General features: G+C 37.8%; 1 protein-coding gene across 2 annotated transcripts; it reads right to left on the bottom strand.

The window, feature by feature from the left end:
* Nucleotides 1–1,183: 1,183 nt before the first annotated feature.
* Nucleotides 1,184–15,008, bottom strand: LOC121377693 (galactoside alpha-(1,2)-fucosyltransferase 2-like). Of its 2 annotated transcripts, none has more exons than XR_005958646.1 (2): nt 12,125–13,610; nt 1,184–6,340 (listed from the first exon to the last, which is right to left on the bottom strand). XR_005958646.1 is itself a non-coding variant. In XM_041505774.1 (2 exons), exon 2 carries the CDS (start codon nt 6,094–6,096, stop codon nt 5,338–5,340), a length of 759 nt encoding a protein of 252 aa, XP_041361708.1. In that variant the 5' UTR covers nt 6,097–6,340; nt 14,931–15,008; the 3' UTR covers nt 1,184–5,337. The 2 variants fall into 2 exon arrangements, 1 of the variants encoding a protein (XP_041361708.1); XM_041505774.1 differs by lacking the exon at nt 12,125–13,610 and adding an exon at nt 14,931–15,008.
* Between the last annotated feature and the right edge of the window lie 275 nt (nt 15,009–15,283).

Raw genomic sequence — 15,283 nt, 5'->3', positions numbered from 1 at the left:
ATGACATTTGTCACACGTTTGAGGGCATTATATACTGTCGGCTGAAATCCACCTGTTGCATAAAATCGCAATGCACTTAGAACGTGAAGTTCAGAAGTGACAGCATGGTTTCTGCGTGTCGATTGTTCTATTTCTTGCGTGTTTCCTCCTTCCAACCAGTGCACCACAACTGGACAAAGGCCGTGGCAGGCATATAAAAAAATTCCTTGCTGCATTAGAAAAAATGTATCGGGTTTTCTCTGACTATGAGTCAGAATTACCAAATGTTTGACATCTAATAGCCGATGATTAATTAACTGATGTGCTCCAGTGGAGTCGTAAAACTGTAGTAGCGACTGAGTCCAAATTAAACATTCCCTTTCGTTGTTTTAAGTAAAACATGTTTTAGGATGTATTAAAACACGTTGAAGCATTAAAATGCTTTTATAATATGGTTGTTAAAACGTGTTTTAGTATCAGCGTGTTAAACTTAAATAAATATTAGATTTTGTTAGAACATTGTTTTATCGTTTTAAAACATGTTTTAACATTAAAACACCTTTTATAAATATGTTTTATTTATTGAATACGATATGTAATACACACATAAATAAAAGAAACAAATTGTGTAATACATATAAAATTACAAGCACGTCGTTATGTTAAACACGTGCATATTCTACTAATACGTGTAGCACACACACACACACACACACACACACACACACACACAGAAACACACACACACACACACACACATATTTATTTAGTATGATATATGTAATACTATAATATATTTTTTTAAACATAAAATTATTACTCATACGACAATTCACTCCATCTAAACACATGTCAATCCATTCCAATCCAGCCATTATTCAATCCATTCCAATCCAGCCATTATCTAATCCATTCCAATCCATTCCAATCCAGCCATTATCCAATCCATTCCAATCCAGCCCAGGCCTTGACCTTAACCTTTTTCAGTCTGGTAGCCCTCGATAAAAATTGGTAGCCCCGTAACGTTAATAACTGGAGAGAGAGAGAGAGAGAGAGAGAGAGAGAGAGAGAGAGAGAGAGAGAGAGAGAGAGAGAGAGAGAGAGAGAGAGAGACAATGAATGAATGAATGAATGTTTAACGGCACCCCAGCACGAAAAATACGTCGGCTATTGGGTGTCAAAGTATGGTAATGCAAACAAATAAAGTGATGATCAACATCAATATAAAAATTCAAGATTTAAATAAAAACAGTGCAAACAACTGTGCAAAAATACAAATATCACAGATAGATACTGACTTTCACTCACAATTTCAATTGTATCTCAAAGAAAACAAGAGGATTTGTGCTCTCAAAGAGAATGTTACACCCCTGCACCACGGTGAGGTTACAGCACGCGCAGTGGAGAGAGAGAGAGAGAGAGAGAGAGAGAGAGAGAGAGAGAGAGAGAGAGAGAGAGAGAGAGAGAGAGAGAGATCATCAACGGAGGTACATCCAGAAATTCAAAGGAGGGTAAAGCGAAAGACGTATGTTGGACACAGTGAATAAAACGTGGCGCTAAGTTTGTAATCATCATCAACTTCTCCCCATGTAACATTAATCTCTCGATTTTCCTACAATTGATCCTCCTATGGATCCATGGGTTTTCTTTCTAGTTCTTACTAGTCAGATATATCAAAGGCAGTGTACAAAGACGTTTAACTGATAACTTTATTCAAGAGAGAGACACTATGCTAGAAAACTCTCCTAATTGTAATGTATGTAAGCATTTAACAGATACGTTTTGCTTGCAATACTACCTTAGAATATCACTGCCAGATTGTTACACTACTCTTATTAAAAAAAACTAAAATCGTGTTTCTTCTCACCAGTTGTTTGTTGAACAAGGTAGATATTACGGTATTGAAAGGTCGCAACAGAAATGTCAGATATGTAATTTTGAAATATCCATTGTACATGCAATTACGTTCAAAATAGATCAAAAAATACTTCTGGCGCAAAATATCTGTGTTTAAACTTGTGCAATTATTGTGCACCACGTGTCAAATACTATTGATTTGTATATAAAATGTATGACTATGAGCTGGAAGGCTTAATGCTAATAAACTATACTATATAACACATATTAACAACATTCTTGGTTGTCTAGGTTACTACGTACGTCAGATTAAAGAAACAACCGTAATTTGTCCCTGTGTTAAGTCAAGTCATTAACGAACCAGTGTCGCTGATTAATCTGCCTCTGGATTCTCATGATCACATTTCATCTACATGTGTAATACTGCATATGTTCAGTCCACAGAAGTTTCAATGAGTCTATACGTTTGTGCCGATGATGATACTGGCACTGATTTTGTAGAGAAGGATAGTTATGGTACACATATTATTTTCGTTTAAACAGGAAAACAAAGAATGAATATAATATAATGTTAAATTGGGGGTGGGGGTGAAATGAAGAGTGATCATAAATGATCATAAAATCCATCATTTCCATGTATAATCTTTAAATTCACACCTTTTCAATATAGTATTTGGCATCACAATAATGTTTGAATAAAACCGCATATTAGTATATTTACACTTTGCTAGTACACAATACATATTACAACAAAATATCGATGTTCATAAAATTATACTGTACATTTTTTTTATAAAACATTTTGGTAAAAAATACCAACATAACAGAGTTTGTCACAAAATTGATAAATAACATGTAATAAAAATTAGCCTTTTTACAATAACATTGAGTTTTCTTGATTGATATATTCTTCATTTTATCATTGGATTTCGTTGCACATATTTCTATACCCGAACTGTTTTCACAAGTCCACTACACGCGAAAAAGTATGCTATGTTCAGTGCACGTCCTTTTAGATAACGAAGTGTCTTACTCATGCACTACAAATAGGCCATACCCGAAGTTGGGAGGTGAGGGTAAAAAACAACAATCTTGGCATAGTAATATATAAGGTCTTTTTCAGGTAAACAAAACGAAAATTGATTTGACCTAAAAAGAACACGATTTCGTATTTTTACCAGAGATTTGTTGAATCTGGGAATGTTTGTTTAGCCATTAATGCGACCTTCCTACCTAACAGCAACAAGGGACATGATATGATTCATTCATACTTGTATTACTACCGGATTACAACTAACTTTGTGAGTAGAATAATAGAAACACGAGATAAAAAGGCTCCAGGCCGCCTCATTTTCCCCGAACGTCTCTATTGTTTTTTCCCGAACACACACACACAGAGAGAGAGAGAGAGAGAGAGAGAGAGAGAGAGAGAGAGAGAGAGAGAGAGAGAGAGAGAGAGAGAGAGACAGACACAGACATATACACATACTATATATTAAATAATAAGGGTGACGTTAACCCCTTGCCGGACGACATTTGTCCCATTAAACTTACAGGAAATATACCAACCTTTGCGAAAGCGAACTACAAAAGCCTTTGTTTAAAATGTTATATATAGATTTACTCAATGAAACGTTGTTGTTTTTTCGCATCCAAAAAGTAAACCTATACATAAATACCTTGTGAAATGTAAAGGTGCATAACTTCTTTAAAGGCAAATAAACACATATTGAGAGATGTCCCATTTTTTAAACCAAACTAGTAGTCCAATTTTCGTGATAACAATACATGTTGCATAACTTTAAATTTCGATATCACAGTTGCTAAGGCATGTAGACGATAATTGTCTGTTACATCACCTGTTTTGTTTTACACAATAGGAACAAGAATAACATCTGTCATACTACTAGATACATGCCCATGTACGAACATGACACTAAAACAAACGGACAATAGAACAAATAATTTCTTGGACGTATACTGGAGGTGTTCCACTTGGGGACCGTCATTCCCTGTTGATTTCCCACTGCTAAGTTTAAAAACAAACTTCATTACCTCACTGGGATTTACGTTCATTTCAGCTACATAATTTCAATCATTAGTCATATAATCTTCACCATATGTTCGGTGATGCTGTTTAGAAGTTCTTGATAATGTTCTTTGAACATCCCTGCAATACTTTCTTCCCCTGTCACACCATCCACAACTGCCAAGAGATTTTGCTTATTATTTTCTAGAAAAACATTTTTCTAATATTCACGAAAGTTCATGTCGGTTACATTTGGTTTCTCTCGTGTTGACATGCTAAAAGCGTATTTAAACTGCCTACGTATTTTGTTCATATATTGAACTATATAAGTCCTGTCCATGTCTCGCCATAACACGTAGACATCTCGAGCAATGAGATGCAGATCTTTTCTTTGATTTTTGTGAGTGTCGCTATTACCTTTAATTAAATGTTTAGACACCGATTTTAATGCCTTAATGATTTCATTATGTAAACTATTAGTTTCATATAGATGATCGGGTACATTGGAGTTTAATATTTTACCTAAACATTGCATCGTTTGGAATATAGATTTGAGACAATGAAATATCCGAATCGGCTCTATAGATACGTTTTTATATTTTTATATTTTTAACCACTTTACAGCAGATCTATGTGATTTTTTCATTCGGTCTGACATTTCAATCACGACTATGTACATATTTGGAGTGTTAGATTCCTCTCACATGACATACAATTCTCCAACGTCTTAGAGGTGTAATCCTCCTACATTTTAGGTGAATCAGTCGGTCAGTAAACACACAAGACAAATACTTTCGATGATGCACAATTCAATGAATGAATGTTTAAAGGCAGCCCAGCACAAAAATACACATTGGCTATTGGGTGTCAAACAATGGTAAAATATGAATAATTATTTACATTAAAAATAATTATGTAAGTCACAGTGTAAATAGCTGTGGAGAAAAGTGCAATATAATACAAAAATCAAGGTAAATATAATTAAAAGCTTTGTATAGAAATCAAAATGTTTTAACAAATTTAAAATTAATTCTGGGTGGAATTTAAAAGATTCTACTACATTTCTTTTCCCAAATATATTTTTTCTTGTCGGCTTCAAATCCTGGTCCTGTTATTCTTCTATCGTGATATGTACACACTTTAACTGAACTATTTCCATAAGATAGTTCAAAATGGGCAGAATGTTGAAAATATCAATTAGTAAAACAGTTCATGGGTCATCAAATTCCTCACTTATATATTGTAATATTTCATATTTAATAAAATAATATGCATGTGTTGACCTTTGTTAACATCTGTTATGCGAGTTCACACACACACACAAAAGCAAACACAAAGCACCACCCACCCCCTCCCCCCACCCCCCAAAAAACCCCCAAAAAACCCCAAAAATCAAATCTAATGAAATAAAACAGAAATGAAAAGACGTTCAAATCCACGTATTCGCTAGTCCATTCCAATGCAGTCATACATCAATCCATTCCAATCCATCCTGGGTAGAAATAGTCCTTGTAGTCAGAAGAATATTCTCTTCTCAGTTTCGAGCCCTTTCGTGCCAAGTGTTTGTAGTGGACGGTCTCCCCACCAGCGAGGAAACTGGCCCACCAGCCAAATGTGCCCACCGTCATGATGCTATGGTTACATGACGACAGAATACACATGTCTACTTCGGGTGAATTTCCAACTGAATAAAACATGTTGCTCGAGTTAAAATTACTCTTAACCCAGTCGATAGAATCGGAACATATCAAGAATATTACTTTTGAAAACTTGTTTGTATAATATTCCATGGCCTTTACTATATATTCTTTTGATGCCAAAGGATAGCCTAAAGATTTATGCACGCTGTTAGCAAAATCGGTTCTTCTAATATGCACGCCGATGAACGTGGGCTGTTCGGCGTTTGTCGTGTCCGATACATTAGATGTCCGGCGTTTATATTCAACCATTACGTTGTGCAATAACTCCTGTGCCTTCGCAGTAATCGTCTTGTTGAATGTGAACTGTTTTCTAATGGCAGCCGTGTGGTTCTGGAAATATTTCCAAGACTGGAGGTAGTCTCCTAATCTATAGTTTGAGTTTGAGGGGAAATTGAGGAATGTTTTGTCGTAAATGCAACAGACGCTAAGCACCCGTGGCGTGGTGTTGGCACATACAGATTTGTCTACCTTGGTGGCGTTCAAGGCGAAAACAGTGTTCAGCGGCCGCTCTTTAACCACAGCCATTATCATGTTTTATCCTTCGCTATTCCATAACTTGATGCATATAGAAACATTTGGTTCCCTAGACGACCAATACTAACATCACAGATATAATGTGTGTTATAAGTGGGTCCCTTCTCAAGTCTTGGAGTCCCACTGTAGATTTTATTGTAGTTCGTTGTCGAGACAGTTTCTTGTGCGGATCTCTTCAACACGTGAATGTAGTAAACGCTGGACAGGGAAGCAAACAAGACCAGTACCAAGAATCCCAGTGCTGTGAAAATAAAATATACACCTGGATAGAGATGGTGAAACATAAATATAATTTAGAATAGGTCATCAACATTACCACCCTCCGTAATGTGCCAATATTAGATTTCCTAAACATCTTCTTTATAATCTAGATCACATTCTAACTCACGTATTTTAGTGCACAAGCAGGCGCATGTGTAGGGACTTTAGCGGAGAAGAGGTCTAGACTGTGGTTATCGAAGTGTATAGGGGTTCGATTCATGCTCCTCTGGAAAATATATTAAGGAAAAAAAAGAAAATTTGGTTGAGCAGGGAAGGGCTATTGGATGTCAAACATTTGGTAATTTTGATATATAGTCTAGGAGAGGAAACCCACTAAATTTTGCCATTAGTAGCAAAGGATACAGGACAGCATATACCATAGCCTTTGACATACCAGTTGTGGTGCACTGGCTGGAATGAGAAATAGCCTAATCTGACCACCGATCTTAGACTGACCGTGCATCAGGTGGGCGATTTACCACTTGGCTACGTCCCGTTTCCAACCTATAAATAATTACGCCAGTGAGGTTTACGGTTTTATTGATGCATCAAATAAAAGAAACAATTCATATTCAATTTTTCAGAGAAAAAAACGTTTTATAAGTTTTCAACAATTTCATGATTTATTATGAATTTGGATGATTTTCCTAGATGATAACACGTGCTTTAAGTATGCAATAATGGTTGCTCTTGTCAACAACGGATAACTGTATCCTAAAAGTATGTTAACTCCTCGACCTGTCAAAACGTAAACAATGTTGTAAATTAAAGTTGCAAACCCTAGCCTAGTTTTAGCGCGTTAAAAATAATACTAGGTTTGGTTAATCTACAAATCTGGACCCCGTTCCACGAAGTGATCTTAGCGCTAAGATCATCTTAAGTGTATAAGATAGTTGTGCATTTAAGATGATCTTAGGGCTAAGATTGCTTTGTGGAACAGGATCCTGTAACACATCTGTATAAAGTTACATTAAAGTGAAACGAGTGTGTGACGTTTAAACAATACACTGGAGCTCGTCTTCTTTACAGTTTTCTTCTCAGAGGTATTTGTGTTTTTCTGAATTATGATCAATGTATTTCGCGGTGTTACAAACACCAGGATGACAAGAAATACTCAGAGGTATTTGTGTTTTTCTGAATTATGATCAGTGTATTTCGTGGTGTTACAAACACCAGGATGACCAGAAATACTCAGAGGTACGTGTGTTTTTCAGAATTATGATCAATGTATTTCGCGGTGTTACAAACACCAGGATGACCAGAAATACTCAGAGGTACGTGCGTTTTTCAGAATTATGATCAATGTATTTCGCGGTGTTACAAACACCAGGATGACCAGAAATACTCAGAGGTACGTGCGTTTTTCAGAATTATGATCAATGTATTTCGCGGTGTTACAAACACCAGGATGACCAGAAATACTCAGAGGTACGTGCGTTTTTCAGAATTATGATCAATGTATTTCGCGGTGTTACAAACACCAGGATGACCAGAAATACTCAGAGGTACGTGCGTTTTTCAGAATTATGATCAATGTATTTCGCCGTGTTATTGTAACCGGATGTTTTAAATTGCATTTCACATACACTACAATTTTAAAACAGTTTACATATATTTTATTCTTTCTGACTCTAATAGTGCAAAGCTGTCTCTTATTTTGTTTCTATTGTTTTCCTGTGTCTTTGGAATTGTCAGCTTGGGTTATATTCACCCTCAACTCTGTGTTCAGGCCAGGTAATCGTTTAGTAGTAAGCTCATCTATTGTTTCTTTTGTTACCTGGTGTTCTCTGGAGTCAGATACTTTTAAACATTCAAATAAGACAGAGGTGTTTTTCTGCATTGCAAGTTTTATAGTTGATCAAGTTCTGCATAGCACCATTATTAACAGCACAGGTAAATACAAACATATATTTTAAGATATAACCATGTGTTTTAAGTAGTAAACTAGATTAGTGTATGCATATTTTATGATACGCCTTAAATTAGAACTTAGCATGTGTAAGCAGTTGATTAAACTTATTCTATAGCGAACGAGTTAAAGTAGTGTTTAATAACGTTTATAATTATATAGGGATATTTGTCTTCTAAGACGAATATTTGATTAGGTTTGATAATACAAATAAGTAAATAATTAAATCAGTTATCAATCTACTTTATTATTAAGTGTATATATGAATATATTCTATGTGTATATTTTATGTGCTCCTATTTATAAGTGGTATTTTGTTGACAGGTTATCAATGATGTAGCACAACCAGCATCATTATTCAAACGACCTGACCCACAGTCGGTAGGTTAAATATTTACTTGTATGTGATGTCGTGATTCTGTGTGTTATAGTATATACAGACAGGTATTTATATAGTTTTATGACGTGCTTAGCACATGCTTATAGCAATGATGTGATAATCAAATTAACCTTTGAAATATAATTATATTTGATTTGAGTCTATTTGAATTGAAATGTTGGTGTTAAATGTACATTAGTAATATAATATTGTAGTAATTTGTACTTGGCAAATAGCGGTATGTATGGTAAAATAATATATGTTGTAACCTGGAAAATGTAACTGATTTTATGTCCTTTTGTTATTCCAGGGTCGTTATTTGTGTTGATGTATGTTTTACGTGTACATCGGGATCTTCACATCCCTCCAGGTGATCCCCGAATAAAGACCTTAAACCCCAGCTGAAGTCTTCTGTGATATATACTGAACAAAATAAGAAACTTCCGCTAACTTTGCTTGAACATAACTTGACGAAATCAAACCGGGGGAATAATTGTTATATATGCGTTTAAAGAGTCTTCCATGATGCATCGTTTGGTGCAAAAATCATGGCCATAGGTTAACAGAAACTGGGAGAAATTTTGACCAAGTGTGATAGGGGTTAAAAAAAAAAAAATAATAATAACGGGTATGACCACCTCTTGAATTGACCACTGCAGTGCATCGCAGGCGCATAGAATTGACTAAAGTGTTGATTTCTGTCTGTGGAATATTGTTCCATTCCTGAATGAGCGCTTGACGTTAGCGGGTGGGTTGGGACGACGCCTCAATCGTCTGTCCAGACTATCCAGACATTGCCATCAATGACGACTAGTGGTGAACGATAACCATGGGCAATGGCTGCCCAGACCATGACAGAACCCCCACCCCCGAAACACAACAGTCAGCATAGCGTTCATTTCTCCTACGGTAGACGCGCACCCTGCCATCACCACGTTGTAAAGAAAATCTGGATTCATCCGAAAAAAGAACGGTATTCCAGCGTCGCCGTATCCAACGAGTGTGTACACGTGCCCAATTAAGACGATTTAGACGATGACATTGCGTTAAAACGCATCCGACGTAAGGACGTCGTGCATGTAAACCGTTCTCCCGAAGACGATTACGAACAGTTTGCCCACTGATTCGGTTATTATGAAGCCCAGGTGTGTTAGCAGCAGTAGCAGTGGCAGTTTAGAATCGATTGCGCAAATGCGTGTTCATAATATAGCGGTCTTGACCACGCGTTGTAACACGCGGACGTCCACGACGTGGCAAGTCGTTGGTGCTTCCTGTCGTTCGAAATCTTACGCGAAGATTTCGTATCGCTCGACTAGAACTCCCAACATGCCTTGCAACGTCTTCTGTCGACATGCCAGCATCAAGCATGCCAATCGCCCGTTCGCGTAAATTATTGGGTATTCTTGGCATACTAAAAATGCTACAATGTAAAAAACGTTAATTTTTTTTACAAATTTTGAAGCGTTTTCGTTCACTTGACAACAATGTCAGTAAGACAAGTAAAACAAATTGACCGAATACTACACGGGACATGTCGAACCATGCATGCACGTGCAAATTGAATTTCACGTTGTCGACGATTAACAGTGCAAAAATAATCGATAAAATTCATGAATCCTGATAATACAGCTCAAGGCTAATACTACCTATATAATTTCATTACACAATGAATTCTTTAACACAACAAATACTATATGTACAAATCGTAAGTTTCTTTTTTTTGTTCAGTATATATATAACCTTCGGTAACATTACAAACACCAGGATGACCAGAAATACTCAGATGTACGGAAATGGATAATCTAGACAATAAAATGTAAGTAATGTCTGCTTTCAATTATCAAAAACGTCTCTAATAGTAAAAAATGCACAGTAGTGTTTAAAAACTAGGGTCTGTCTCTTTAAACTGGATTTATCACATCAAGAAATGACTTAATGGGATATTATTTTGCTTTTCTAAACCATAGATTCAGACTACTAGCTGTCACGACGACGTTGGCCAACTCGCCGATCACTCGATTTCTACGACTGTCAGTTGCTAGTCTGGGTGCTCTTACATCTCGATTCTCGTCGTATACAACTCCTACGGCCATTAGTTGTTAATCTAAGCACAAGCGTTGTAAGTTGGAAATGGGGGATATTACAACGCAACTGTAGCCAACTCCGTCGTGACAGTTGCTAGTCTAAGCTTAGTATTATGTAACCCAAGCATGACAGCATTAACAACATCTGTAAATTCCTCCGTTGCTACAACAAAACGCTGATCAATAAACTGGCTTTGTCCCTCACCAAACCTAATATATATCTACCTGCTTAATAATTGATGCTCATTGTTATGTTGTATTGCCTATTGATTTCATAGCTTTATATAATTCACCATTCACCAGGTTCATATTCTGTGCTGTATGCAGTAGTGTTGTTATGTGCCCTACAGTATACAGAAACCAATTGAATTGAACTGTATTGACGATTGAAACCAGTATTTTAAATACATCAATGGAGTCGCTTGCATTGTTCGCATGCGGTTAGGAAGCAACTTCCCATCAATACTGGACAATCAATTGTACCTAACAACAGGTAAACAAACAGCGTAAAGGCTAACAATGCCTTAAATAATGTAAATATACACCTGCGCAAAAGTTAAGCACCATGCAGATCAATGGTGAATAAAAACATTTTGACACGAGCAGGCATCCATGCTTTGTCGGTATGTTGCCTGGTGGCATTACGTGTGTACCATCATCCATGTGAGGTGAAATCTAAATGTAAACAAAGTTAAAGTTTATTTTGTTTAACGACACCACTAAAGTACATTGATTATTTAATTATCAGCTATTGGATGTCAAAAACAAATAGGTAATTCTGACTCGTAGTCAACAGAGGAAACCCGCTTCACTTTTCCTAATGCAGAAGGGTATCCTTTATATGCATTTTCCCACAGACAGGAAAGCACATACCACGGCTTTTGATCAGATGTGGTGCACTGGTTGGAAGGAGAAAAACCCAGTCAGGAATGAATTAACTGAGATGGTTCGATCCTGCGAAGCAAGCACCTCAACCGACAGCTAAATCCCGCCCCCTATGTGGATTATAAACAGTCTCTCTATATAACTATCCTAGGTGATATCATGATTAATAACATGCCTCTAGTGGAATTCAAACCCAGAGTAAACTGTTTTAGCCCCACGATTGCATCGTCGGATGAACATTTAATTTAAGCCTTATAAACCTGATACTATTATCCTGTTCAATTATTTAGACCCAAAGTTTTTTGCAAATGTTACGTTTATTTCCTATTCGATATTTGTTTTCTTTGCATTTACATGAAAACAAACCCAAACCCCGACAGGTTTTATATACAAATCATCATATAAAATGCACGAAGTTGACTTAATTCCACTTTTTAAAAAACGTAACATTTGCAAAACACTTTGGGTCTAAATAATTGAACAGGATAATAGTACTGTATCTTGCACCTGTAAGTTCCTGCATTGATTCATTGATGTCAGCACAGGCGGGCATTGCAAGAAGCCAGCGTGTCCGCTGCTTCTCTTCCATACCCCGGCCTCTTGTCAAACCCCCTGTGGATTTGATTGTCCACAAAAGAGCCTCTTCGATGACCAGATCACTTGGCAACCCAGCCCAGAAGCGGTCACTGCGCCGAATGACAAAAAGACAAGAACTGAACTTGTTGTAGACATCAGCGCTTGTTTCTTTCAATTCCAGCATATCCTGAAGATGGATCTGCACTGATTTCACGTAGAAGTTATGTCCAGATGCGGCAAGATAGGAATGCATGTCCCGTCTTTTGAGATCTCAGAAACGTCTTCAACAACTCAACCATCCCCATGTACTGGATCCAGAGTCTTCCTGTTGGGAACTCGGACAAACATTCTTTCTCTGCTTCCATTTTCTCCTTTATCCAGTCAAATACATCCTGCTGGCAAACCACTTCGTCAGTCATCTCCTCTGCCAGGAAAGCATCACAGCATTTCAGGGCCTCCCGAAGGTCATCTGAGGTATCTGGAACGTCTTCCTCTCCTGAAAAAACTGGTACACCATAGCATCGTGTTAAGAGGATCGCATTTAAAGCAGCGTCTACCAGGACGTGTCCTCTAACAGCCCTTGCATATGCCTTTCCAGCTAACATGTGCTCCACAGCATTGCCAGCATAAACTAGCTCCAGCGTTTCCTTCAGGCCCGATCCTTGCATTATGTGACCGATACTGCCAAAGTAACTCATTGTGGTGTGAAAACCCCCAAGTATCAGAATGATTGGCTTGAGAATGCTGGCTGCATCTTCATTCAGAATGATTGTTCTAGATTTCCACCAGAGAGCTGGTCGAATGTGACCACTGGAACTGTGCCTTGACGCTTGCTTTCAGTAGCAACGAAGTGGAGTGTAGAATAAATGCATGTCATAACAGTTGGGTCAAGATCCAACATAGGAAGGAAGTGAACACTAGCCTTCCCTGGATGGTCCCCCTTGCGCAACGCCTGCATCATTCCACTCCAGCCTGGGGCCGTGGTCGAAGGGACCATGATACTTTCCACAAAGTGTCCAGTTTTCCATGCTGTTTGTCGGCCACTTCGACCAGGGGCAATTTCTTGAATACCAATGGAAGGCTCTTCCCTTTAAGGTGTCTATAGCAGTGAATTGCAATTTTGGCATCCTCCAGTCCGCCTGTTGTTGAGATCTGGGTTAGTCGCGGAATAGCACCTTGTCTTTTTGGCATACCAGGGGTCATTGTCATTATGATGCCCATTGCATGGACTGTACCACGTCCATCTAAAGTCCTCAGATTGTGGTCAACATTGTCTGCTATGTACTGTCCAAAGTGTCCAGCTATCGGAATATCTGTGCCCTTAAAACAAGCCGCACTTGATGCAAAGTTCAGTACCTCTGAATAGGACACGCATAGCCCATGATTATTCAAACTATCAATTAAGAACCGCGATCCATACTGGTGATGCATTTGAACCCCAAACTAAAAATGTACCCGACGTCATGTCATGACGCAAAACTACGTCATAGTGACGTCATATCATGACGTAAGCACTTCTAACTGATAGATTGGCATAACATTCCTATCTGTTGTTCATACATTTATAGGCTCTAAAACCACACATAAAAAAGTTTGCTGTACATTGAATTCTGACATGGCGGCCATCTTGAATTTATGCAAATTAAGGCCCTTGGGGGGGGGTAACTTTGGGGTAACTTTTAATATGATGTAGAGGGGGCTCTAGGGAACTGTTTAAAACAAAAAAACCTTCTGTAGCAATTTGTTCTAGGTTCGGCCATATTCAGCATAGTTTTACTGGTCTATAATTAACTCACCGCTACTGGGTTCATGGATTCATGGAAGATAATTAACTCACCCTTACTGAGCTCATGGATTCATGGAAGATAATTAACTCGCCGCTACTGAGCTCATGGATTCATGGAAGATAATTAACTCGCCGCTATTGGGCTCATGGATTCATGAAAGATAATTAACCCTCACCTAAGTTGGGTTCGTGAATATGGATTAAACCTACTATTGTGAGTCGAATTATGGACAATACATGGTGAAAAGGCTTGAGTCCAGCTCATTTTGCCAGAATGCGACTATTTGCTCATTAATTTGATGCATTGCACAAAAAGGTCTGGGAAATCACACGCTAGACGTTAGGACCCCCACGAGTCCAACAGATTGGACAGGAGTACTCGGGGACCCAGACTCGAGTACCCTCCACTAGATGATTATGACGTTATAAATTAGAATTAATTGAGAATGCTCTTCCTTGCACGGGTACTCGTGTACTATGAACGGATTCGAATCCTTCTAGACTCAGCCCGTGTTCGAGTACTCGAGGAGACCCTACTAGACGTTTGTAATATCTGTCAAACTTCAAGAATGATCATTCTGTTAAATTAGAGACTCAAACTGGATCTGTACATTTACATGTTAAAGCTGAACATGAAGCGTCAGCTCAATATCTTAAGGCATTGCGAAAAACAAAGTCCAAAAAACTATATATCCAAAGTTCAAAAGCGATAACACTGTCAAATGTGACCAAATCCCCATAAAACTAACACTTCTTTTCTTACTCTACATTGCAATGCAGTACACAAAATTTCAGCTTATTATCTCCAGATATTGCGAAAACAAAGTCCGAAAAATATATATTTCAGACATACCAACAGACAAAGAGACAAGCGGAGATATAAACCAACAGTTCACCCCGGTTGGACCGGTAATAAACCAATAAAAACATGAGAAAATTTGAGAAACTGACCTTTAGGTGTTTTCAATATAACCATAATGGGTAGCTTCCCAATATTGACGTCCATCAACGTGTTTCCGTGTTCGCCAGGTAGAACGACGTTGATGGTTTCGACGTCTGACGATATTGATTTCTTACAGTATTTAATGGCAACACGCCATCATTCTCCGCGTTGCAGCTCAGGTGTTGATTAGAAACAACAATATAATAATAACACACCTTTTGAAATGTGTCTGTGATGTTTAAAAGTAGGCACAAACGACATTTTGGCGATCAGCCTTTATTGAGTGTTTGTGTTGTAGTGACCAGAAAACAGCAGTCCTGTAGCCCTCTCGACGTTGTTCTATCTTTTGCAGAATTTATCC

This window comes from Gigantopelta aegis, chromosome 7 (genome assembly GCF_016097555.1).
Source record: "Gigantopelta aegis isolate Gae_Host chromosome 7, Gae_host_genome, whole genome shotgun sequence".
NCBI lineage: Eukaryota > Metazoa > Mollusca > Gastropoda > Neomphalida > Peltospiridae > Gigantopelta > Gigantopelta aegis.
This window is presented reverse-complemented; position numbering and strand designations above follow the sequence as displayed.

What these genes read in the sequence shown, in the direction of transcription:
- LOC121377693 (XM_041505774.1), bottom strand. Translation starts at nt 6,096, where the DNA reads ATGATAATGGCTGTGGTTAAAGAGCGGCCGCTGAACACTGTTTTCGCC.